The following is a 26,770-nucleotide window of genomic DNA, read 5'->3' as shown; positions in this document are numbered from 1 at the left end:
AGGACGCCCAGCGCGGCCTCGCCCTTCTTGGCCCTTCCCCCCACCCCCGGAGAACTACAACTCCCAAGGAGTCGTGCGCCTGGCCTCTGCGCCGCCACCACGCGACCACCTTGGGTAAGAAACAATATTGAGTTAGCTCCTGGCTTGAGGCTGTTCAGACCTCATCACCTTTAAGACACTATTTTATGGACTGTATTTCATTTATTCAACAAGAATTTATTAAGAGTCGGCTGGGTTCTAGGTAATGGTGGTAGTAGTCCTAGGGTATTCATCCAGGCTGGATAGCCATGGGCCCTTTGTCTGCCAACCTCACCTGGGGAAAGCTTGGCTTGGTGAGTGTTAACGTTATTCTTCCTAGGGTTCTCCCAGACCTTGAGCCTAACTGGAACACAGACTATCGACATATTCTCGGATGCTGGCTCCTTCTAGCCTTTCCCCTTTCCTTTTCTGCTTACCTATTCTGTGCAGGGTCTGGAGATATAAAGATGAATGAGATGGAGACTCACGTGACAGTGGCATAGATGTTTTGTTAGAGATTTGGCAAGGACCACTGAGAAAAGATTCTTGGAGGAAATGCTTCTTGAATAGACTCCTAGAGGGCTAAATAGATGGATGAGAGGTTGGGGTGGAAAAGCGAACCAGCACAGGCAACAGCATGGTGCTGTGAGGGGTGGTTGGGCCTGGCAGATTTGGAGTCCAGCGGGTTCAGTTAGAGTGGAGTGTGGTGGTTGTTAGGTGTGACAGTGCTGAAACTGGAGAGGGCGCTGGACCAGGAAAAAGCTAAGCTAGGTATTTTGGACTTTATACAGAAGCCCTCTTGCGGCCTTTGGAGGATTTTCAGCCAGTGTGTTACAGCTAGATTTACTTTTTTTCGAAAAACCGTTTTCTTTTTTCTCCCCTCGTACTGGAGATTGAGCCTAGGGCCTTTGCACTGAACTACACTCCCAGCCCTTTTAATTTTTTATTTTGAGAGCTGGGCATGATGATGCGCTCCTGTAATCCCAGCACTTGGGAGGCTGAGGCAGGAGGATGGTCACGAGTTCTAGGCCAGCTTGGACTACATACTGAGTTCAAGGCCAGCCTGAACTACATAGTGAGTGAGACCTTTTCTCAAAACAAAATGAAACAAAATGAAAAAATTTATTTTGAGGCAGGCTATCACTAAGTTGATAAATTGCCCAGGCTGGGCTCAAACTTTGGATCCTCTTGCCTTAGCTTCCCAAAGTGCTGGGCTTACAGGTGTGTGCCACCATGCCTAGCTGGAAAGATTACTCTTGACAGTTTATAAGAAAACATTGAGAGTGAAACCAGGGCCCAAGACTGTAATCCCAGCTGCTTGGGAGGCTGAGGCAGGAGGATCACAATTTAGAGGACAGTGTGGACAAAATAAAAAATAAAAAATGGGACATAGCTTAGTGATAAGAATGCTTACCTAGCATAGGTAAGGCTCTGGGTTCAATTCCTAGTACTGAAAAAACAAACAAAAAAAATACAAGTGGGGGGTTAATAGGAAGACTTTAGGTACACTCTTGAGACAAGAGGCTAAATAGTACCTGAAGAAAGCTTAGAAAACAACGGATTTACCCTACATTAGTAGTATCACATACAATGTGGGTCAAAGTGGTATTAAAATTATGAGGGTTATTTGAAGAAGTTAGATGGCCAAATCTCCTCATTGACTTCATATATCTTGGCAACTACCCTTTCCAAACTATTAGAATGCTGGAAATTTCTTTATTGGAGAGGGAAAATAGTTTTTAGCTTGTAGGACACCTGGGCATAGTTGAACAAAAGACTGCTATGTTAAGCTGAGTGTGGTGGTGCACGCCTGTAACCCCAGCACTCAGGAGGCTGAGGCAGGAGGATTGCCACAAGCTCAAGACCAGCCTGGGATACATAGTGAGACCATGTTTCAAAAAAACAGAAAACAAGGCCAGGCGTGTGGCACACATGTGTAATCCCAGCACTCAGGAGGCTGACGCAGGAGGATTGTTGCCAGTTTAAGACCAGCCTGGGCTACAAAGTGAGCTCAAGTCCAGCCTGAACCGCATAGCGAGACACTGTCTCAAAAAGACAAAACAAAACAAAAAACAACAACAAAAAATAGTACTGGATTGAAAACAGATTAAGTGAAAGTTTATAAACTGAATACTGGTTTCACAACCCTGACAAGCAGGCTAATACTTTCCAGGTTAGAGCCTGCAAGACACTCCTCTGGAAAGTTTGCTTAGAGAAAAGACCTAATTAACATCAGGTGCTCTTCACCAAAGCATGTAACCAGATCACACCATAGTGAAACTCCGTAGTGGGTAAGTCAAATTTGTGTTCATGGAACTTCTAGTCAACTTCTTAGCATCTCTGTTTTTCTGGTAGTGGTGCTGGGGATGGAACCCAGTGGTGCTGTACCACTGAACTACGTCACTTAAGTATAAGCAGACAACAAAGGATTTATAAATTTTTGAAGAAACTTTCTAACATGAAATTTAGAGACTATAATACATGGTGGGTGGGGAGAACAACTTTTGGAGTGCCTGGATAAAAGATACTGTAAAAAAGGATTAGCTGGAAGACAAAGGCACGTACCTATAATCCTCAGTACTCAGGAGGCTGAGGCAGGAGAATTGCTTGAGTTCAGGAGTTTGGGGCTATCCTGGGCAACATAGCAAGACCCTGCCGTTTATTTTAAAAAAAAAGAAATGTCTTCTTGAGTGTCAGCTAGGATTACGTATCTGTTCTTATCAGTTTAATATCTGATACGTTCTCTATTCAAGAACAATATATTAAATGGGTTTTTGGAAATAGGAGATGGAATAGGATCTTGTCTTGTCACTTGTACACATTGATCTGCTATTGCAGTAACTTCAGGAATGGTGTATCCCCTTGGGAAAATAGCCAAGAAAGCACACTTGAAAAATCAAACCCTGGGAGAAGGAGTGGAAAATCTATCATGGATTGAAAGAGAGATTGAGAAACTCCCCTACTAAATGAAAAGATATATAGGAAAGAAAATCAGTTCAGTGAGGCTTAAATTCTAGGGGAGATCACAGAGAATATGAAGAGGGAAAAAAAGACTTGTGCTACCAGATTGATGAAAAGGGCCCATTAAATGCCCACTATAACAGAGAAAAACAGACCTGTACATTAGAACACTAGGCCCAGAGAAAATGTCTTACAAGCTTTCAGAGAGAAAGCAGATCGCATATAGAGGGCGTGATGCTGGGCAGCTTAAAGTAACACTCCACACTAGAAGATGGTAGAGTAGTGCTGTGCCTTTCATATTTTCAGAGAAATGGTTCCCACTTCAGAATTCCATACCCCTGCTGTGTTGAGGTGAAGGCTAAAAATGCAATGATTCCATTTTTCTCCGTAAACTTAATTTTTTCTTGTAAAATAGTTCCATGTGGATTGTTCACTGTGCTCCACATATCATACAGTGACCAGGACTTGGAGTGCAGCCGTGCCGTCCTTTAAATTCTTATACTCGAAAGTGTGGTCTGCAGTCCAGCAGCATGACATTCATGAAAATTGGTTAGAAACGCAGAATCTCAGTTCCCACCCCTGACCTACTGCCTACGAAATTAGTGTTTATGTTTTAAGATCCCCATAGCATATGATTTGTATGTGCGGTACATTTTCAAAACACTGCTGTCGGGAATTCTCTCTATTATCAAAACTGAGTTACTTCCATCCTGGGGTTGCCACTGACTGAAAAGAGGAAGAGAAAACATGGAGGAGGCAGCCTGTCTGGGGGCTCTGCCTAGGAAGTCGCTTATATCATTTCTGCTCACATTCTGTTGAAGGAAACTTGGTCTTATGGTCTCATCTACTCTGGGGTTCTGGGATATCTAGTCTCTTCCTAGGTGGCCAACTACTGTTCTGTCACCATGGAAGAGTAGATTTTAGGAGCTACTGTATCAAGAATCTCACAAAGCCAAACTCTGAATTATGAAGGAAGAATAAAGACATTTTGATATGTACAAGCTCTTAAGATTTTTCTCCTATGGGTACCATTCCTCAGGAAGTTATTAGAGTTAGACCAGAAGAAGAAGAAGAAGGTTGAGTCCAGGCACTAAGACCTTAACTCATGAAAGGTAACTTGTGGCTAAAGGAATTTTAGGGTAGCAGATGTGAAGAACATTTAGTTCATTAGAAGGATCTGGACAGGATTTCTTCAGTGAGATGAAAGAGATGAACATTTTTTTTTCTTGTCTTTTTGAGACAGGGTCTCACTATGCAGTTCATCCTGGCCTGGAGCTCACTTTGTAGCCCAGGCTGGTCTTGAACTCACAACGATCCTCCTGCCTCAGCCTCCCGAGTGCTGGGATTACAGGCATGTGCCACCACACCTGGCTGTGAAAATTGTTTTGTTTCGAATGATTTGAGATGATATGTAAACTTTTGGAAGAGTATGGGGCTGAATCAGTGATAAATTCAGAGAATAAAAAGATTTTTAAAATCATTGTTATTCAGGAAAAACAAAGTTGACTACGGTAAGAAAGGTAATCATAGCATACCATATGAGGCAACTAGAAACATTCTTTGCATAGGCATAAATAAATGTTGCTGTAACCCCAACTGATATAATTCGCTTGGAAGAACAGAGCATGGGGGCAGTGTGGAAAGTGTGTCGTGGTGATCAGCGGGATGAAAGAGGCCTCACTCTTCACTTCCAGTGGGAAGCCAGTTGATGATACTCAAAAATCAAGGAGCAAAATAAGCATGCTTAGAGATGTGGAAGTCAGTGCCAACAGAAACATCTGAAGGAGGTGAAAGGAATTGTCTCTGAGGATAAAGCAATTGGAGGAGGGAGGGACCTACTTTTGTGATAATGAGTCCTTAGTACTGAGTCCTTAAACTGTGGATATAGGTATTACTTTGAAAAGTAAAAGTAAAAGTAATGAAAATTGAGACAGGAGATAAGTGAGATGTACTGTACTATACTGTGAGAGGGGCCTAAAAGTGGAGGGGAGTTTTTTCCTTTGTTTTCTTTCCTCTTTTCTCTCTCTTGTCTGGGAAGACACTTGTGTGGGTTTATTTACCATGGAGGAGGAGCCAGTAAAGAGAGCAGGTTGAAGAGAAGGAGGTGGTTTGACGAATCAAGGCTCGGAGGAGGTGGAAGGGGAAGATGTGGGCACAGGTGGAGGGATTAGCTGTGAACTGGAGAAGCACGTTAACCTTGGTGGTGTAGGAGACTTGGTGTAGATGTCAGTGTTTGCCAGTAGGAGGTGAGAAGCTGAAATCATCCCTCAATCTTTAAACTCTGTGAAAAGCAGAAGTCACTACAAGCATGAGGAAGGCAGAAAATTAGTAGGATGGGAACAGGATAGGGAGGGGACCAGGGACATGAATGGGGCAAAAGATTGCAGGTACTGAGGGCCTGACTTACTTGGTTTTTAGTTTTTTTTGTTTTTTTTTTTTTAAGCGGGGGACAAGGTCTCGCTATGTAGACCAGGCTGGCCTTGAACTTCCATGTACCCCAGGCTGACCTCCAACTCACAATGATTCTTCTGCCTCAGCCTCCTGAGTGCTGAGATTAGCAGGTGTGCACCACCATGCGCAACCCAGCCCCAATTTAGTTTGGGGACCATACATTTTCAGTGGCTCCAAATCCATACCTGAGGCACCTACAATGTGTTCAAAAATATTTGTTGAATAAACAAGTAAATATGATTGTGTGCATTTTCTTTGGCAGTGTGCACCAGCCTACTGTTAGAACAAAGGGGTGCGAAACAGTTGCCTAGATCCAAGGGTAGGCTTGAGATCAGGTATTTTGAAAGGAGGAGAAATGAGTGTGCTACTGAGATAGTGATTGATATAATGATCTTGACATGTAGGCTGGAAAGAAGGGAGTGTCAAACTGAGAAAACAAGGGCCAAGGGCTTTCTTTGTGATTAAAAAAAAAAAAACAAAAAACTAAGAAGTCAGAAAAAAAGTGATTATAATGGATTATCTTAAAATTTTTATTATTATTATTATTTTTTGCCTTTTTGAGACAGGGTCTTGCTATGCAGTTCAGGCTGACCGTGAGCTCACTTTGTAGCCCAGGCTGGTCTTGAACTTGCGACGATCCCCCTGCCTCAGCCTCCTGAGTGCTGGGATTACAGGCATGCGCCACCACGCCCGGCTATTACCTTAAAATTTAAAAACATATGCATTATTAAACTAGAAACTAGAAACAAAATGTTTTGGAACTGGTTAAAGATGATGGTTACATACCACTGTAAATGTATTAAATGCTTTTTTTTTTTGGTGTGTACTGGGAATGGAACTCAGGACCTCATGCTTGCCAGGCAGGTGCTGCACCACTGAGCTATATCCCCAGCCCTTTATTAAATGCTATTGAATTGTGTACTTTAAAATAATTTATAATAACGAATGCAAAAGATATGACAAACTGGGAAAAATATTGATTTGCAAAGTGTACCACAGTGGGTGAATTTCTTTAATACATGAGGAACTCTTAAGGGTACATTGAGCCAGGTGTGGTGGCTCGTGCCTGTTTCCCAGAACTCTGAGAGGGTGAGGCAGGAGGATTCCAAGTTTGAGGCCATCCTGGGCAGTTTATTGAGCTAGCATGACCCTCTTTCAAAAATAAATGAGCGAGTAAGTAAGTAAGTAAATGGTGCTGGGGATATAGTGCAGTGCAAAGGCCCTGAGTTCAGTTCCCAGTGACACAAAATTAACAAAGATTACATTGAACACATGTAAATGTTGTGGGTTTCTCTTATATGAGAAATCCCAAGTACAAATAAAAAGCAAAATAAAAGACCATAGGAAACAGGGAGGCAGATCTTTTGCAAACAGGAAGGGGAGCCAAGAGGTTGAGGGAGGAAGGTGGGGGGGGGAAGAGGATGTAAAAAGCATTAAGATGTGTCATGTACATGTACCAACTACCCACAGTGAAGGTAGTTATTATGTAACACAAATACATACTAATAAAAATTAAGAGAAAAAATACCATCTTAATAAATAAATTGGGTTTGTCTTCACTTACAGTAAAAGAAATTTTTTTCTCTTTTCTTTTTTTTTGGTACTAGAGTTTGAACCCAAGGCCTTTGCACTGAACTATGTCTCCAGCCATTTTTTGAGACTAAGCCCCAAAATTACGTAAACTGGACTTGAATTTACAGTTCTCTTACCTCAGCCTGCTGGGATTGCAGTCATGTGCAACCACACTTGGTCATAAGAAATGCAGATTAAAATTTGGGTAATTAGCCAGGCGTGGTGGCACACGCCTGTAATCCCAGCACTCGGGAGGCTGAGGCAGGAGTATCCTTTCGAGTTTGAGACCAGCCTGGGCTACAAAGTGAGCTCAAGGCCAGCCTGAACTACATAGTGAGACCCTGTCTCAAAAAGACAAAAAGAAAAAATTGGGGTAATTGTAAATCCACCACTCAGAAGGCTGAGACAGGAGCATTGCCGCAAATTTGAGGTCAGCATGGGCTACACAATGAGTTGAAGACCAGCCTGAACTACATTGTAGGACCCTGTTTCAACCCCCACAAAACAAAACAAAACAAAACTTGGGTCTTACTGGTTAGATTGACAGTGATCAAAAAGCTGCTCACCTTCTTTGATCTAGCAATGTTGCTTTTAGGAAGTTGTCCTATAGGCACACTTTACACATGCAAAAAGACGTATCTTCAAGGATAATTATTGTAGTACTACTGGAATTAGCAAACTAGTAGACATTAACATGTCCTTTGGTAGGAGACTGGTAAAATAAATGACATCTAGGCAATGGAAAGCTGTCTTTAAAAGAATGAACTGGAGCTGAGCTTGCTGACACAAGCCTATGTACTTGGGAGGCTGAGGCAGGAGGATTGAAAGTTCAGGGTCAGCTTGGGCAAGTTAGCTCAAAATGTAAATTAAACAAATTTAAAAATTGTTATTAGTACCAGTAGAAATAAAAATTTTCAAAGAAATGCAGATGTAGCTCAGTGGTAGACTGCTTGCCTACCACATGTAAGGTGGCCGTAGGTTCAATCCCCAGTACCAAAAAAATAAGATAAAAGTAGGAATAAAGTGGATCTATATGTATTTCTTAGGGAATGCACTTACAGATATTTTTTTGTGGGCGCGAGGCATTCCCGGTACCGGGAACCAAACTCATGACCTTGTGCTTGCCAGGCAGGCACTGTGCCGCTGAGCTAAATCCCCAGCCCCCACTTGTAGATGTTTTGTTTTGTTTTGTTTTGTTTTGTTTTACACAGGGGCTTTGTATGTAGTTTAGGCTGGCCTTGAACTTACTATGTAGTCCAGGCAGATCTCATGGCAATCCTCCCGTGTCAGCCTTCTGAGTGTTGGAATTACAGGGGTGCACCAGCACGACCAGCTACTTCTAGATACGCTGTTAAGTAAAAGAAAAACAAAACAAAACAAATAGAAGAGTTCATGATATGTTGTTTTTTGTATGTAAGGTAAAAGAATGAATACATAACCCCACACGTGTGAATACGAAGGGTATGTTTGGAAGGGTTATCATGGCATTGGTGATAGTGCTTGTCTGGGAAAAAGAAATGAAAGGGGGGGATGGGGCAGCAGGGAACCTTCTTTTCATTGTTTACTGTTTTATACTGTTTGGGTTTTTAAAGAAACCACGTGCAGGTATTACCTTCTAAAAACACATTAAAGACAAAAAGCTGTTTTTGAAAAGGCATTGTTCTCAAAGGGTGTGTTAATTGAACATCCAGGTTCATGGCTACTTCATGGAACCTCCTGATTCAAAAACTGGATCTCTATTGTGCCTCCCAGTGGGTTCAGATTCCCTTGAAGTTTAAGATCAATGACTTGAGGTCACAGGAGTCAGGGGGGTGCTGGAGCCTTAGGTTTTATTTTATTGATTGACGGATAGAGACAGAGTCTCACTATGTAGATCAGGCTGGCCTTGAATTCACTGTGTAGCTCAGCCTAGCACTGAACTTGTCAAACCTTCCTGCCTCAGCCTTCTGATTGCTGGATGAAGGTGTGTATTACTCCATCTGGCCCCGGAGGTCTAGGTTTTAGAGAGTGTAGTTCTTCTATGACAAATCCAGAATGGGCAGGATAAGCTGCTCCTGCAAGATTGTTGGCATTTTGGCAGCACTTAAAAGCCTGTGGATAGATAATTATTTAGTTAACATAGGCTCAGAGCCTATGTGAGCTTTCCCTGTTTGCCTCAATAGCCTCTTCAGGATCGCTGGCTATCTGTGCCAGTTCCTGGTCTGCCTCGCAAAATGTACTATTCCTTCTAGCCTTAACACATGAGGCTGCTGTGATCCAGAAGGCTCATCCTTATCCCTGTGACCTCCTAAATCTTCTTTCAGTTCTCTGCTTAAAGGTTACTTCCTCCTGGAAATCATTCCCAGACCCCAGCCTAGGACAGCCTCCTTGTCATGCATTCTCATAGCACCTATACTTTTCCTTGGGACAGATCTTATGACTAGAGAATGATTTTGGTCATTTTGGTTCTACTGCTATGTCCCTATACTCTATGTAGTATGTAACAGAAACTCAAATCAAGAATAAGTGGAGGAAAAAAAGAATAGATGAAGGCTTAAAAAAAATGGTAAGCTACAGGTGTAGCAGTGGGTGATGGAAGTGAGAAATGCCTGTGGTGTTGGTAACTCCCTCCAGCCTAGGCTGGAGCTTTGGCCAAGCTGTGGGCAGTCTCTGATGCATATCCCAGGGGCAGCACTAAGCTTTAGCCCTTATGCAGGACTTGGGCTGTTGGCTACCTAAAGCCTCAGCTTGTGTTAGAAAGGAAGTACTGGCACCGTGAAGATGTCCCTTGTGTGGCTTCTGTCTGGTGAGGCATGCAGATGCGGTCCCATTGAGCCCCAGGAGTGGGCTGCTTGAGCAACCATAAGGAACAGTGGAAGGGAACCCAATTTGGTTACAGCACGTTACAATGTGGTCATGTCTTAACAGCAACAGGGAAGAGCCTGGCCTACACAGCTCCCAGGAGCATCTAGTCTGCAGGGATGTTAGTTATTATTTCTCTTATAACTGACTAAGTTTACTTTATGGTTTTACCAAGCTGTACCATTGAGTGTGGACTGATCAAATCCAGTTCAGTGTTTATTCTGGCACAGGCACACCATAGTCATTCAATAAACATTTATTGACAGCCTGTGAGAGTGGGCTGGGGATGGAGTCAATGGTGGAGTTCTTGACTTATATGCACAAGGCCCTAGATTTGATATCCCACAGCATATACACACAAAAAAGTGATGATAGCCTGTGTGTCAGGTGTCCTGTGGATGCAGAAAAGCATCATGGATGAGCATACCACACACACTTTAAATGCTACAGAGAAAACACACATACTTATGCCTATTAAAAGGTTTATTTTTTTCTTTATGCTCAGAAAGAAATGGCCTTGCCCCCACAGGATGTCATCTTGAAGGACTGGGAGGCTGAGATAGTGACTGGAGGAGTGTGTTGGTGTGAGGCTGAGTGCGGCAGTTTCTCCCCCTTTCTCTATTGTCACAGCTCATTTTCAGTGCCCCCTTCCAAAAACTTTAGGTATGAACAGCCTCCTACCCCCTGGAGGGCTGGAGAAGCACAGCTGTAGTCAAGATTAATGCCCACTTTCAACAAGCAAAGGGTCCAGTGCGTATCTTGCTGGGGGGATGAGGAAGAGGGAGTGAAGGGGCTGGCTGCCGGATGGAGGGGAAGGAGGAAAGGCTGGGATACCCGCCTGCCCGCAGCAACAGCGGGGCGCTCGGTCCTGCCCCTACCTCTCCAAGCACCATCCACTCCCTTTTTCTAGCCCCCCTTCCTAGCAGAACTGGTCATCATAGTCATCGTCCTTCATCCCCTTCAGCCGAAGTCGAGCAAAGTCTTCAAACACAATGTCGTCATCTGTGGCATAGCTTGGTGGTGGAAAGGAGAGGGGTGAGGTGAGGGCTTCTGTCCCTTTTTCTGGCCTCCCACGTTGCCCCTCACCCCTGCCCAGGGACAAAGAAGGGGCAGTAATAGCCTCATAAGGCCAAGTCATCTGGTTTGATACTTTACCCTGCCTGCCAAAAAGAAAAGAAAAACCAAACCAAACCAGGAAGTATGAGGGTAGATTTGAATGTCATGGGAATCTCTGTATCAAAAGGGGGTCAAAGTAGGAAGGTAGGGGAATGCGTTCCTTACTTGGTGTCAAATTCAATGAGGTTGGTATCCACAGGGACATCTGTTTCTGGAGCGGCTGCGGGGAGAAGGGAAGGGAGGGTAGGTGCTGGAAGGAGCAGTTTCTCCACTAGCCCTGCCTCAAGCCCTCCCCCTGCAGGGGACTGGGGGTGGTGCAGTGCTTACCTGTCTGTGGTCTGGGAAGGGGGATGTGATCATGGGGCTTGGGATGCATAAGAACAAAAGGCAGCTCCACAGAGACATCCCTGGGCAAGGGGAGAGGCCACATGAAAAGGGTGACAGTGACGAAGTAGAGCCAGAGAGGACCCCTGTACCCCCCACCAAGCTCCCCTATCACTCACCCGCCTCGAGACACCACCAGCTTCACCTTGACCCTGTAGGACACCAGGATGCCCAGCACCTCCTTGTTGGCCCCCTCCTTCACACTGCAATTGGGGGTTGGGGGAGGGGGAGCTGGATTCAAGGTCCATTGCCCTGTCCCCTAACCTGCCTTGGGGGTCTTGTCAGGACTCCGGGGGGAACTACAAACTCACACTAGTCTCCAGAACTCCAGCAGCGTCAGCTCGGCAATTGTGGCAGTAAACTACACCAAGGCATTTCCCTACGCAGACGCTCCCAGTTGTCTCACCTGACCTGACAGCTCTGCATGTCCTGCTGTCCTCACCTCCTACTCTTCTGTGGTTCCACCTTACCACGCTGGCCTCCAGGCCTGCTGTGTGTGGCTGCATGTGTGTACCCAGTCCCAGGGCACCAGCCGAGGTGCGATCTAGCCCTTCGTGACTCTCAGCCTCTGGGGCTCAGGGGCACCTCACTGTTCTCACACATCAGGCCCGTTCCACCTGCCTTGCAGCTCTCTCTAATGAAACCCTCTTTCCCTGCCTATCCACACCACCTCTTCCTCTGGATCCTTCCTCAGCATTCACCTTCCCTGACAACTCCATTTAAAGACCAGCATACTGGTCTCTGGTTGCTTCTCCAGGACGTTTCTTCAGCATACTAACATTTCACCATTCATCAGATCACCTGCTCTCCCCCACCCCTAGAAAGGGTTTTTTTTCTTTGTTTGTTTTTTTTTTTTTTTTTTGGTCTCTTTTGTTCATTGATTCCTCCCTGGCACCTAGGCAGAGGCTGGCACGTAGCCGACCCTGAACAGAAGTCTGTCTCCTGGCCCCAAGTCCCCAGCCCCGCCCTCACATGGTGCTGGAAGCCAGGTTGGTGTCCTCATGTTTGAGTTTCCCATCCAGAGCAAGACCGCGCTTCTCCCGGTTGTCGCTGAGCAGTGGGGTTATGGTGTACACTTTACAGAACGTGGAACTGGGAGATACCTGGTCACTGGGAGATGGGGACAAAGGGACAAGACTCTTGGAGGGGCTGGGCTGGGCGATGGGGCAGCCTACCATCCCCAGACACCATCTCCTCCTTCACTGCTGCTTTGGGCCCAGGTTTCTAGGGGGTAGGTTGTGGTTCAACCTGCTTAAGAGAATTAACCGCTCGGAGCCAGCTGGCAGTGGACGGAATACCCTTTTAGTGAAATGGTGCAGGGAGAACTCTGGCTGCCACTTATTGTCCTAGGCCTACTCCTTACTCCTCAGATTGGGACCCAGGCCTGTTATGACACTTACTCTTGTTCAAGCTGGGCCACTGGACACTTGTACTGGGCCGTGCTGAAGAGGCAGATGTCAGCATATTGTCTCACTGTGGGGCAGGGTTGAACAGCTCTGGATGAAGTGCAGACTCTCACCTCGCCACACCTGACCACAGTGCAAGCCCACACCACACGGCGTGGGCCCCATCCCCAGCACACCTCCACCTCCTACCCTGACACAAGGCCCTCCCCGCAGCAAACACCAGGCCTCGTACATCGTTCTGCAGCAGCCTAAGTTCTCTGCATCCCGGGAAGTCTCCCACACTGGGATATGGCCTGGGCTGTCGTCACAGCACAAGCCACTTTTGTAGGACCTCCCTCCCCCAAGAGCCCCTTCCACTCCCACCTCCTACCAGAGACTCTGATCTTCTTGACCGTCTTGGCGGAGTTGTTGGTGACGTGGACGTTGACACTGAGGGGCTCCCCATGGTAGTACAACTTTCGAAGGGAGGGGCATCATGTGAATTGCACATTGTTTACTAGCTCCCTTCCTGGTGTGCTCCCTGCCAGATGTGTCGCTCTGCCCCACACCCCCACCCCTAAACCCAAGCCCACAGCAACGCCACATCCAGCTGAGGCAACCTTGAAAATGCCATCTTGTCTGTGGCTTCCCCCTTCCCCCAGGGTCTGGCCTGCCTTGCAGCACCTCTGTCACCCTCCAGGCTCACCTCCTTGTCCAGGGACGCCTCGAGGTGCAGGGACCGGTCAGACATGAGGAAGTGGCGTGTGGTTTCTGCTGAAGGCTGGGGGCCAGGCTTCTCTGGGGCAAACTGCACTTTTCGGATCACCAGTCGCACAGAGTTCCTGGGGTGGGGGTTGGAAGGGAAGGAGTCAGTCCCCGGACACCCACAGCCCACCTCCCACCTCCCACAGGGGCCTGGGACTCCCAAGAAGCAGGGAAGAAACGGCTAAATCATACACAAGGCTGCTGCCCTCACCTTTTGTGGCTTTTCTCATCTAGTGATTTGGCACAGAAAGCTCGAATCTCAAAGTCTACCCCGCAGGCCTCGAGAAGGGGAGGAAAGGCCACATCTTAGCCCAGGTTCCTACCGTCACCCCACCCCCTCTTCCTTCCTCCTCACTTCCCTCCTCTTGTTCAGAAAATCTTGCCCCATCATGGTGTAAAGGACATAGGGACCGTCTTTCCCCTCTGCCTCTTTGCGGCTGACATCCAGCAGAAGTTCGTTAATGGTTATCTGTGGGCAGCCCCCACACCCAGGTGCGTGCAGGGCAAGAACAGGCGGCAGGGTGGCATGTGCAGTGACCACACCACACACACCCACATCCATAAGGCATTGGGTGGGCAGGCAGGGGGTGGGGACTACACACAGACATTTCCCTACCCCCAGTCCCACTCCCACCCCCAGTGACCCTGGGTTCTTATGTGTAGGGACCTGTTCTGCCCACGCACCCTCAAAGCCCTTCCTCCAGTACCTTCCCTGTGTCCTCCGGTCCTGGCTGCAGGGTGACAGAACAGGGCAGATTCTGGGGTATCTGTGGCAAAGGAAAAGGAAGGCTTCAGTCCTTGTGCAAAGCCTCACATCTTCCAGCTCAATTTAAGAGGCTGAAGCAAGGGCCCCTGGGGATGAGAAAGGAAGACGCAAAGGGCCCCAAGGAGGAGGCCAAGACCAGGGCTTTCTGAGTGCAGGTTCCAGATCTGCCTGTGACAGGTGCCTCACCCCCTTCACCCCCACACAGTCCCAGACCCCTTCCCTTGCAGAAGGGGGGGGCATCCTCACTGTGAAAAAAAAGGGGTGGGCATGCTGGCCCAGCTTCCTCAGCAGCCGATCCTGCAGGCGGGTGAGGGGCCGGGGTGGGTTGGGCACTGGGGGGAAGGCCTGGTAGGTGGCGATGAACAGGTCTTTGCGGAAGGACAAGCCCAGCACATCCAGGTCTTCACGGCCGTAGCGAAAGGCGCAGGTGAGGGTCACAAACACTGGCAAGGGAGGGCAAGGTGGAGTCAGGAGCACCCCTTTCCCTGATTCCCTCCAATACCTAGGCAGCCACAGCTCCTTCCTTAGCGGCATCACTTTCCTAAGTTTCTCTACTCTCAGCCTGCCATCTCTCTGGGGTACCCCTCTAATGCCAGCCCATAGCATGTCTCCCTCTCCCTTCTTCCCCTAAGGGCCCTGGACTTGGAGCCAGTACCTTTTCGGTCCTTCAAGTAGTCAGGGTCCACGAGCACTACTCCATCTAGGTAAGAGACACACAGGCCTGTTTCTGAAGGGGTCTCACCCTGTCCCTGGGCCCAAAGCTTTTTTTCCTCTTGATTTTTTGAGGTACTGGGGATCAGACCCAGGGCCTTCACACTGAGCTATATCGCCCCCCCCCCCACCTTTTTTTTGAGACAAGAGTCTCAATAAATGGTCCAGGCTGGGCTGAAAATTATGGTTCTCCTACCTTAGCCTCACGAGTGCTGGGATTACAGGTGTGTACTATGCCTGGGTCTCTTCCTTCTTGGGGGATGAGCTGTCCATTTCTGGGCAAACTTACCTACAGGATCCACTTTGTCCAGGTGATCTACAAAGTCTCGCTTGCCCAAGTACACGGTGAGCTGAGGATGTCATAGGGTCACAGGGAACATCGGGGAGGATGGTATCATGGCACCAGAGCCCTAGAAGTGGCTGAACCTGCCCCAGACTCCCCGGGCTGGGCTATCAGGAAGGGGTTTCTCCCAGTAGTGTTGGAAGGTGAGGGTGATAGAGTTTTCCAGACTACCCAGCTGAGCTTTAGGCATTTTAGCAGCTCTCAAATCTTTTTTCTCACTTCTGCCCACCAGTCAGGTAGGGGTGTGTGTGTGTATGTGGGGTGTGTGTGTGGGGTGTGGCGTGTGTGTGTGTGTGTGTGTGTTTGAGCCCTCAGGGAGGACTCAGCCTGACCAGCTGGTTAGAACTGGTTAGAGAGCAGCTGCTACCTTCACTAGGTCCCCTCAAGAGGCTGCAGGCTCCTCAGAGGGTTATATGATAGGCAGCTAGGCAGAGGGTGGGGGTTGCTTCTGGCTCTTTGGTCTTGCTTAGGGACTCAGGTCTGCCCCACCCAGCCTTGTGGCTGGCTCTGGCTGAGCAGCCTTTGTGGCAAGGGGCTTCAGGAGGGAAGGAAGTCAGCGTCTAGCTGTCACAGGAAGTGGGGAGCTAGGGTTGGAGATGGTTTAGGGGCAGGCTGGGTTTGGTAGGGCCCAGGGAGGGTTAAAGAATAAGCACGGTAGGTGACTCACCTTGCAGTTAGGGCTTGACTTCTTGAAGACCCTAATAAAACAGAAAGGGAAAGCCCACTGCCTCCCTCAGACTCAGCAGGGCCTCCTCCCCCAGGACCTTATCCCTCCCCAGCTGGAGAAGCAAAGCTTACTCCAGGTCCCTGGCTGGAGGCTTTGCCCAGCTCTCCCCCTCCCACTTCTTTCCAGAAAGTCTGTCATATTTCTTATATGACCAGTTGCCAAGGCTTCTCTTGTCTTTGGGCCACCTTCATGAATTCCCTTCTCTCTACAGTAATGGCCACTGGCTGTCCCAAGAACCATCCAGGCTCTTCCCAGAGGGAACTTGAATGGGCAGGCTGCAGCAGTGTTTGGTTCAGACCTAACTATCTTTCCGTCTGACCTCCAGTTCCAATGACAGCTGGAGTATATGAAGAGCAACAGCCCTGGCTTTTGCCCCTCAAGTGGTTTCTATCATAGGCACTATCAAAGACTGCCCCCGTTCCACTAGTCTTCAGCTGTCTCCATCTCAAGACAGTAGCACTTTAAAAGCCTACTCATTTCTCAAGGCTTAGCTTGCTATCACCTCCTTTAGGATGCAGACCCAGCCCAGATCTCCCCGGGCACCCCTTTTCTTTTGGGTTCCTGTCACATCTTGTTTATCTTTTCTTTGTGGTATGACAGCATACAAGGGCAGTATGCTGTGTATCATTTGTCTCTCTTCTTCGACTGAGTCTCAGAGGACTTGTTCATTTAGGCACCTCCAGTGCAGTGGCAGCCACATGACGAACAAGATGGTGATGGCTAGTATTTAACTGGGTGAATATTCCACGCCCAGCTGTTAAGTGTTTCAGGTGTTATCTCATTCAATGCTCTTAGCAATTCCCATGAAAGACAGCCTAATATCCCTATGTTACAAGTGAGGAAACTGAGGCATGGAGAGGCCAAGTATTTTGTCTGAGATCATGCAGAACGCATAAATAGTGGAACTCAGATACAAACTGAGGCAGTTTGGTTTGAAGTCCCTGCCCTTAACCACTAAACAGTTACACTGTCCGTCTTTGTAAATGGTAATCTGTAGAACTGAAGGGGTTTTTCTAACCCCTCCCCACTCCTGCTGCTGAAACAATCTAATCCTGGACTCACTGCTGGGAGGTTAGGGAAGTGTCTGGAGACCCTAATCGTCTGGCCACTGTGGACCTGCCCTTTGAAACACCATCCTATCCCTTCCAGTCCACTCTGCCTCAACAGTAGTTCCTGGAAAGAGTCCCCAGATAACAGAAACTGAAATCCCGCTAACTATCCCATCCCTCCAACCCCACCATTCCAGTCTCTACTATAACAAGTTCACAGGCCCTTTCTCCTTGAAAGGCCAAGCTGTCCAAAGGTCATACAGCAAAGGGTATGGAGGCCCCCTGGTGTCTCCAACCAATAAAGGAGCATAGACACGGACATGGTGGCAGCTAGAATAAAAACCCTACCTTTTGGCCCAACTTGGGGGCTGATTGCTATGTCATCATCCATGCTCTCCCTCCCTTTCACTTCTGGTTTTCCTCTTTGTCCCAGTGCTTCCTTCCACTTAGGAGCCCTGACAGAGGGCTGCAACAGTCCCAATCCATTGGCCAAATGGATTGTAGCTCTGGGTTAACTGCACTGGAGCAACTACAGGGCACCTGCCCCTTGGATCCTAACCCAGCCACCCCTTGCCAGCATGCACATACTGAGGCTGGCCAAGGAGAAAGAGTATGGGAATGACCAGGGAGGTGCCCAGTGTGTGTGTGAGGGAGCTGAAACAGATGCCCCTTTGCACTTCCTGCTATTCTCTCCATTTCCTGTGGCCCAGAATTTGATGAGGGTGGAGGGAATTATGCCAAGTCAGCAGTCCCTCTTTGGTCACTCCATCGCCCTCCCTGAACCACATAACGGAAATCAGGGGGCCTCCCTCAAGTCAGCGACTTCCCCTTTTTCTGGGGTGTTTAATCCCTAATCCAGGATGCCAATCTTCCCTCTGATCATCTCTCTTCGATACTGGTCCTCGATGCTCAGAAACCTGGCTTCTAATATTCTGGGAGAGGGGAGTGGTGGGGCTGATGGGGTGTTTTGCAGAATAAGTGAAGGCTTGCTGAACCTCTCTGAGTGGAAGCATACAGCTCCCACCTTTTCTTCCTTTGCTCCCACTCTCCTGGGACTCAGACATTCACCCCTGACTCTTTGGGGGTGTTGGGTCGCAACAGGAAGTGGATTTTGCTACAGTGAAAAAAAAAAAAGAGAACTCGGGGTGTCAGTGCAAGGAAGGAGCCTCAATTGCACAGAAAACATCCGGGGAGTTGTGCTTTGGACAGAACTACCTCCCCCTTTCACCCTGAGGAGAGGGATACAGCCCAATTTCCGGGAGGCTCGCTATGCACTCTGCTCCCTCAAGATGAAGCTGTTGCTCTTAGTTAGCCAGGGGGAGAGAAGTTTGGAAGTAGAGGCACCTGGCCCTTGGGACAGGTAGGAGCAGCCTGACTGCCCGTAGGGTATTGCACAGGAGGCGTTCTATTGGTTGGCCATGAGTCTAGGGAGGATCCCCTTCCAGCATCCAGTCTCCCCGTGTACAACCCCTCGGGACCGGCCACCTGCTCCTTCCTCCGCCCCAGTATCGCAGCATGCACGAGAGAACCCAGTCGTCTGAACCCTACATCTCAGTGAGAATCCCGACGTCTGGATCCCGATCCCTTTCGGGCCTCTCCTTCTGCAGGCTCACGCTCATACCCCCTCCCCATTATCCTCAAGGACCTAGGCGTGCGGCCCCGGATGGCTGTCCCCTTGGGACTCAAGGGTCCCGAGCCTGGATTCTCTCTTCGTTGTCCCGGGGACCAGCCCGCCAGCCGCCGCCGCCCATGCCCCGCCGCGTGGCTCCACCTCCCTTACCTGGTCCCGGGTTTCTCCCCCATGGTGTGCACGCCGACCGGTTCGCGGCTTGCGAGCACCCTTCTCGCCCGCTGCTAGGACCCTGCTCCTCCCCGCGCCACTGGGCATGCGCACCCTCTGCTCTTTCTCCTCCTCCCCCGCCCCTCGGGTTTTAGAGAACCCGGGCCAGATGCGTCAGCCGGATTGCGCGCGCCCCGGCGCAGCCCGCCCTCTCCTCGCCGACAAGATCGGTGATTGGCTCCGCCCCGCACCCTCCGCCTTCGGTTTCCTCGGTCTCGCAGGGGGAGTCCGCCCTCCGCGGCACTGTTCCCGCCCATCTCTCCGCCCCCTCGCAACTCCAGAGAAACTGATTGGGCCTCTTTAAACGAAGGCTCCCGCCTTGCAGGAGTTTAGAGCCTCGGGATTGGCACCCCGGCATCCAGAGCCCTGCAGGGGTCCCCTCCCCTTTGTTTGCTTTCTCAGTGGCGGTGGAGGCGACGGGGGCGGTGGAGGCGGTGGAATGAGCTCAAACACAGTCTGGGAAGAGGGGCGAGGAGGGATGCACACGTGGGTGCGCCGTTCCAGTTGCGTGATGCTTGCTTCAGTGCGCGTCGCTCACCCGCTCAGCTCAGAACGTCTCGTTTTGTTGTGGTATCTTAGCTCCCTCTGGTGTTTGTCGTCATGCTCGCAGCGGTCCTTTTTACAATGTCTCTGACTTCACCTCCTGTACCCACCTATCCCGGCAGACTTATCCACCCACTCACCCATCTGTCCGTCCGTCCATCTATCCATCCTACTTGTTACTAGTAACTATGCCAAGCACGTAAGAATTACCATGGCCCCTGCCTTCCTATATATATAGTCGAAACACAAACAGGTATTCTAAGCCCAGGAACGCTATAATAGAGGTATGACTCAGAAGACAAAGGAGCTAAAAGCACTTGGCCATCGCGGGGGAGGAGGGAGTTCAGGCTGTCTAGAGGAAGGGAAATTTGAGGACAGTCGTTCTGAGGATGGGCAGAAGTGGAGAAAAAGCATTCTAAAGAGAAAGGAAGGCAAGGCACATCCTGTTCTGAACATGACTGAGAGGGTCCGGAACATCTTGTGGAGGATTTCTTCCTGTAACAGGTGAAGGAGAAGACCAAGACTTCCTCGCAGGTGGACCCATGCAAACGAATTTTTTTGTTTTTTAAGCAGAGGAGTGGCTTGGTGAGCTACCCCTTTTTAGAAGATAATTATGGGCATGCACTACCATGCTTGGCAAAATCTACTGTATTAGGAGAAACTAATATATATACAATTTCAGAAAGATATTCAAGAAGGCCAAAAAGAATGAGGTATACCATATCTTGGGTGGGAAAACTCAACATGAGAAAGATATCATTTTCTCCCACATTACCTTTAAATCTAACACCGTATCATATAACAAGATGGGGTGGAGAACATTACTGTAGACAGCTAAGTTAGGTAGAAATATTATAGATAGACAGGGCTAGGCCCTTGAGGGAGTCAGTGCAGAGGATAAAGACACACTACAACTGTGGCTAGAGGTGCACCCATTGAAGGCCAGGCCTCAGACCTACATGCCTCTCCAAGGGACAAGCAATATACTAATTGGTGTTACCTGGTCCAGTAAAGTCTAGATAGACATCAGTGATCCCTGGGGGTGACCAGGACCTCCTGACTCATCTTTTCCAAAAAGAGTCCTTGTTCTTTCCATGTACATTTGCTACATGACCTGCTTCCCCATTGGGTCATTATTACTTAAGTGGCTATACTTGTAATCTTATTGGTTGATCATCGTTTTGACTCTATACTCACCTTGTGATTTTGCTCTATAAAACTTCCTCTGAGAAGTGGGCTCATTGGCAACCCACTTTCAGGTCTCTTCCTATCTCTCTCGATAAATATTTCCTACTCTTAACCTCCATTGTTCCTTAGAATTCATTTCTCAATTTTGGGGGACATGAAATTAGCATATCTGATATCTAGCAGGTTGGGAGTTATATTTATTTCCCTTATTATGTTTCTAAATATAATCAGAAGAATCAACTTTCAAATATAGACAACAATTCTAAAATACTAATTGATGAAAAGGCACTTGTCTTAAGATAATTTATTATGTTACAATAATTAAAGGGCTGGGGATTTAGCTCAGTGGCAAAAGCACCTGCCTGGCAAGCTCAAGGTCGTGAGTTCAGTTCCCGGTACCAGAGAAAAACCAAAAAAAAAAAAAAAAAAAAAAAAAAAAAAAAAGAAAAATACAATAATTAAAATTGTGAACCAGGCTTGGTGGTGCATGCCTGTAATCCCAGCACTCAGGAGGCTGAGGCAGGAGGATCGTTGTGAGTTCAAGGCTAGCCTGGGCTACAAAGTGAGCTCACAGGTGGCCTGAACTGTACAGTGAGACCCTGTCTCAAAAAGACAAAAAAAAAAATTAAAATTGTGTTGTTGGCACAATAAAACTAAAAAGAGCAATGAACAGAATGGAGTCTTAGAGCCAGGGATATAGCTCAGTGGCACAAATGCCTGCCCAGCAAGCGCAAGGTCCTGAGTTCAATTCCCGGTGCCAAAAAGTACCAAAAAAAAAAAAAAAAAAAAAGAATGGAGTCTATATAAAGACCTACTTGGTAGCATGTCAAGTTAGTGGAGAAAGAATGGTATATTCACTAAATAGGCTTGCGACAGCTGTCTATCTAGTGGGGAAAAAGAAGTTGTATCTTTATCTCATATATTAAATAAATGATAAAGATCTAAACACAGAGTAAAATTTTGAAAGTTTTAGGTAGGGCATGGTGGCACACACCTGTAGTACCAGCACTTAGGAGGTGGAGGCAAGAGAACTGACATGAGTTTGAGGCCAGCCTGAGCTTCATAGCAAGACCCTGTCTCAAAATAAAAACAAAACCAAAAATGAACACAAACCAAAAACCCAGAAAGAAAGTTTGAGGGAAAAAATTTTAAAAAAAAATTTGGATGTTGAGTAAGGCCTCCCAAGATATCAAATCCCAGGCTTATAAGTAACAATAACTAACACTTTATTGTATCTACCATGTGTAAAATGTTGTTCTAAACATTTTACAATATCAACTCCTTTAATATTACTCTAGGACTTAAGGCTTTATGCTTATTCTAATTTTACAGATGAAGAAATGGAGGCACAGGTAAGAGATTGATGGAATTACACAACTAGTAAGAAACAAAGTTGGCGTTTGAATCCAGTGGTCTGGCTTCAGAGTCTGTACTCTTAATCACACCTTACTTCCAAAATACCGAGATTTAAAAATAATGATAATAATAAAAAAGACAAACTGGTAGAAACCCCTGGTAAAGGTCATGAAAAGATAATAAAGAAGAAATACAAAGGTACATTCAACATATAAAAAGTTATTCTATTTTACCAAGGATCAGGGAAAGGAAGGTAAAAAGAGGAGATAGTTTTGATTACTTGGGTTGACAAATTTAAAAATACAACGTTCATGTTGGGACAGTATATAAGGCACCAAACACTATACAACAAAGCTGGCATAGGTATAAATTGATGTAATCAGGCTGGGGAAATAGCTTAGCTGCACAGCATCTGCCTGGCAAGCTCAAGGTTGTAAGTTCAATTCCCAGTACCATCACCAAAAAAAAAATTGATGTAATCTTCCTAGAAGGCTTTTGCCAGTGCCTATCAATATTAAAAACAAGCATTCTTGCTAGGTGTGGTGCTGTACACCTGTAATCCCAGCACCCTGGGAGGCTGAGGTGGGAGGAGTATAAGTTGTTTTTTTTTTTTTTTTTTTAGGATTGTAAGACTGAGCCCTGGATGGGCAATTTAGCAACCTAGCAAGATTCTGTCTCAAAATAAAAAATAAAAAAGAGGTGAGATGTAGCTCAGTGCTAAGACTCTAGGTTCAGTCCCTGGCATTGCAAAAACAAACACCAGCAACAAAAACAAACAAAAACCAACCACCACCACCAGCAAAAGGCATTCTCCTTCACCCCAAAGTCATTTATTTACTCAACTCAACAACTGTTTACTGAGTACCTACTATGCATAGGGAGACACTGTTCCAGGTGATGTAATAAAATAGTGAAGAAGACAAGGGTCCTATTATGGAGTTTGTATTTCACTTTGTATTTTAGACATAAAAGATGGTCAATAAATTAGTAAGAGCCCAGCATTAGCTGGGCTTGGTATCACAGAAGAACCTGGACCCAGGAAATGTGGACCCTGCATGTTTGAGGCTGGCCCAGGATAAATAATAAGAGCCTGTCTCAAAGAAAAAAACCCAGTAAATTAGAAAGTAAAAGTCTCATTGTGGAGTTCGTGGTTGCCTTGAACTTGCAGTATAGCCCAGGTTGACCTAGAGCTCCTGGGATTTTCCTGTCAGCTGAGCCTGGCAGTAGTGATGGTATGTTTTATGATCAAAGAGGTAGGTTTGGGTCAGATCATGTGGATTTTAGTGGGCCTAAGAGAGATAAGATTTGGTTTTCTTCACATTTGGAAGCCCCTGAAGGCTTTAAACGGGGAGCAACAAGAACCGATTTATATTAGAAAAAGCCACACTCTGGCTGCTGTGTGGAACAGGGACTACACAGGACCAGAGGGAGGCAGAACAATGAAGAGAAAAATTACTGCAAGAGGCCAAGTGAGAGAGAACAGTATCTTGGACTAGGGTGGCCCTGGAGATGAGAGGAACATGAACCTGTTGGCTCAAGGTATTTTAGTTTTTTTGAGACAGGGGCTCGCTATGTAGTTTAGACTGGCCTTCAACTGTGTAGCCCGGGCTGGCCTCAAACTGAAGGCGATCCTACCGCCTCAGTCTCACTGAGCGCTGGGATTACAAGCATGCACCGCCACACCCGGCTGATTCAATGTATTTTGGAAGCAGAATGCCTGCCCTTGAATTGGAGAGAGGATTTTGAGAAGAAAAAAAAGATGGCTCTGGGACTTGAATCTAACAATCACAATACATACAAACAGTGGCCATCAGCAACCGAGCTATTAACTCATGATACATCCATTTCACTCTTAGTACGCAGTTTAAGATGTCCACTCTGAGTGAAAAAGCCAAGTGTATATCCTACTCTTACAAAAGACTACATACTTAGGAGCTGGGGATTTAGCTCAGTGGCACAATGCCTGCTTGGCAAGCACAAGGTTGTGAGTTCGATTCTCGGTACCAGAAAAAAACCCCAAAAAACAAAAAAACCAAAAGACTATATACTTACAAGTTTGTGCACAGACTAATATTAGGAAAGCATACACATTACCTGGGGAAATCCTGAGGGGAATAGTTTTTATTTTTACTTTAGATGCCTCTGTGTTGTTTGAACTTTTTTTTTGTCTTTTTGAAACAGGGACTCACTATGCAGGTCAGGCTGGTCTTCAAATCACTCTGTTGCCCGGGCTGGCCTCTAACTTGCAACGATCCTCCTGCCTCAGCCTCCCAAGTGCTGGGATTACAGGCGTGCGCCACCACGTCTGGCTCAATGAACTTGTTTTTCAAAGGCGAGAATATTGTATCGTTTCCCAGAGTGGAAATGTAACTTAATATGTCTGCTCCCAAACACGGTGGTTAGCTCCCAAACACGGTGGTCAGCTCCTTAGGTATTACCAGATTTAGAGCGAAGGTATCCCAAGACTCCACTTAAAGGGAAATATTTCGGACTTCCGCGCCTTTTGTTCAGACCACAGGTTCGCTAACACCACTGGCCAGTCTCTAGCCCCGCCCCGCCGAGCCCCGCCCCGCCGGCTACTCCAGTCCCCCAAGCGAGCTAACACCCGGTGCGCATGCTCCCTTCCAGCCTGCCTGAGCCCCCGGAACCCACCTCCGTTCGCCCAGTGCGCAGGACCGCAGCCCCCTCCTCACGCTCGCTCACCCAGAGGCGTCGGGCGCGGTGTGCTTGCGTCATCGCGCCACGCCAGCACCAGAGCCGTGGGAAGATGGCGGCAGCCGTTCTGAGTGGCCCCTCTGCGGGCTCCCCGGCTGGGGTTCCTGGCGGGGCCGGGGGTCTCTCGGCGATGAGCTCGGGCCCGCGTCTCCGTCTGTTGCTGCTGGAGAGCGTTTCCGGGTTGTTGCAGCCGCGAACGGGGTCCAGCGTTGCTCCCGTACATCCTCCAGTGCGCTCGGCCCCACATTTGCCTGGGCTCGTGTGCCTCCTGCGGCTGCATGGGTCGGTGGGCGGAGCCCAGGTAAGTCAGCGCTTCGCGAGCCGCCAAACCTGTGGGAAGGTTGCCGGGACACCTGTACGAGGCTTAATTATCTTGTACTGAAGCTGCAGTGGGGAGGTTGAAGGGAGGAGAGCTGAGGGCAGAAAGCCAGCGTTCCGGACGAGATTCACGTGTTTCTCTTTTATCTGCCGTTACTCCGAGGAAGAGATTAGGCCTCCTTTCTCTGTTCGTAGATCGGTAGGTGCTCAGGAATAAATTCAGTTAGAGGCCGGGTCACTCACTAACTGAATGATCTTCAGCTTCTTTTTCTTCGGAGATAATTTGTTTTAGGGATAATTTTCCCGGGGTTAATGGACGTATTCAACATATACATTTTACCAGGCTCTTACTGGTGATCTCATGAAGAACCTCCTGCATCCAAGTGCTGGGATTACAGGTGTGCAGCACCATACTTGGCTCCTCCGCCCTATTTACACATATCCTTTTGGTGGACTGACCCATCTGTAGGCTAACAACATCCAAATTCACGTCTAACTAGAAGTTCTCATAACTCCAGACTTGTCTGCCCCGTGCCTATTCGGCATCTCCATTTTGATTTTAAATAGATACCACAGATTTAACATCTGAAAGGGAACTCCTGATTCTCACCCCCCTAACCTGCACCTCTTCAGCAGTGTATGAGTGTATATCTTGTTCTTACTTTTTTATAGGTCTTTGTTTGAATTACCTTTTAAGAGGGGACTTCAGTGCCCACTCTACTGCATTCCCTACTTGGGCCACTACCTTTCTTATTCTGCTTTATTATTCCTTACGCACTTAGCACCATCTGACATACGATATGCGGGTTGAGTATTTCTTACCCTAAATGCTTAAGACCAAAGTGCTTTGGATTTGGGATTTTATTTTTGGAGCTTGGAATATTTGCATCTAGGAGATGTCTTAGGGATGAGAGTCTAAAGTCTAAACATGAGGATGATTTATATCTCCTACACACCTTATACACATAGGCTGAAGGACATTATATATATATGTGTGTATATATATATATATATTTGGGGGGGTACCGGAAATCGAACTCACAACCTCACGCTTGCTAAGCAGGTGCTTGTGCCGCTGAGCTATATCCCCAGCCCTGAAGGGCATTATATAAACACTTTCAATAATTTTATACATGAAGCAAAGTTTGAATACAGTGGAGTATGGAAAAGCAGAGCCGTCAATTCCTCAGCTACCCATGTGGTGGACAATTTGTGGCTGTTTGCATCACAGTTATTCGTTAGTGATTTATTTGCTGGCAATAAGCAATCATTTTCTTACATTTGTTTACATATAAGTGCTTTCCAGTAAAAAATGTTAATACAGTGAAAAAATGATATGTTTTGCCTGAGTAAGCAGCACAGGAGAATCCTTGTATTGACTGTTGAACACCAGCACCAGCAAACAGTGGCCTTCAACCTGTAGCTGTCAGGCTCTTTATTGAGTAATTACTGTGCACAGTGTTTTATTTTTGGAGGTGAGAAGAAACATCAGAAACAATTGTGAGACTAGGAATTAGGTCCTCTAGGTTTGAGGAGGCATTCTTTTTTTTTTTGAATTAAAAAATTTTTTTTGACAGAATCTTGCTGTGCAGTGCAGGCTGGCCTTGAACTCACTTTGGTTTTTTTTTTTTTTTTTTTTTTTTTTTTTTTTTTTTTTGAGACAGGGTCTCACTATGCAGTTCAGGCTGGCTTTGAGCTCACTTTGTAGCCCAGGCTGGTCT

General features: G+C 47.2%; 2 protein-coding genes across 4 annotated transcripts in view; one reads left to right on the top strand and one right to left on the bottom strand.

Moving 5' to 3' along the window:
* Nucleotides 1–26: 26 nt before the first annotated feature.
* The window catches only part of Pelp1 (proline, glutamate and leucine rich protein 1), a 42,945-nt gene continuing 16,201 nt past the window's right edge, over nt 27–26,770 (top strand). The window contains exon 1 of one of the 2 annotated variants that reach the window (XM_013522130.1): nt 27–114. Coding sequence is in view for 1 of the 2 variants with exons in the window: in XM_013522128.1 (XP_013377582.1) it covers nt 24,784–25,032 (249 nt within the window). In the remaining variant the exon portion in view is untranslated. Of the gene's footprint in view, nt 115–24,692; nt 25,033–26,770 lie in introns of those variants that run through there. The other variant, XM_013522128.1, reaches the window with a different exon arrangement.
* Arrb2 (arrestin, beta 2) lies at nt 10,309–19,011 on the bottom strand. 2 transcript variants are annotated; one of them, XM_013522131.1, is made up of 15 exons: nt 18,870–19,011; nt 15,981–16,037; nt 15,260–15,320; nt 14,915–14,959; nt 14,506–14,702; nt 14,201–14,260; nt 13,705–13,772; nt 13,435–13,570; nt 13,120–13,204; nt 12,744–12,816; nt 12,316–12,453; nt 11,463–11,546; nt 11,287–11,366; nt 11,125–11,179; nt 10,309–10,856 (listed from the first exon to the last, which is right to left on the bottom strand). In XM_013522131.1, the coding sequence occupies exons 1-15, from the start codon at nt 18,975–18,977 to the stop codon at nt 10,763–10,765; spliced, it is 1,341 nt and encodes a 446-aa protein (XP_013377585.1). In that variant the 5' UTR covers nt 18,978–19,011; the 3' UTR covers nt 10,309–10,762. The 2 variants fall into 2 exon arrangements, with proteins under 2 accessions (XP_013377585.1, XP_005399650.1); XM_005399593.2 differs by having other exon boundaries at nt 15,981–16,011; nt 18,870–18,993.

The sequence above is a fragment of the Chinchilla lanigera genome, unplaced genomic scaffold, assembly GCF_000276665.1.
Source record: "Chinchilla lanigera isolate Chin_1 unplaced genomic scaffold, ChiLan1.0 scaffold00066, whole genome shotgun sequence".
Classification (NCBI taxonomy): Eukaryota; Metazoa; Chordata; class Mammalia; order Rodentia; family Chinchillidae; genus Chinchilla; species Chinchilla lanigera.
The sequence above is the reverse complement of the archived record's forward strand: the minus strand, read 5'-3'. Positions and strand labels throughout refer to the sequence as shown.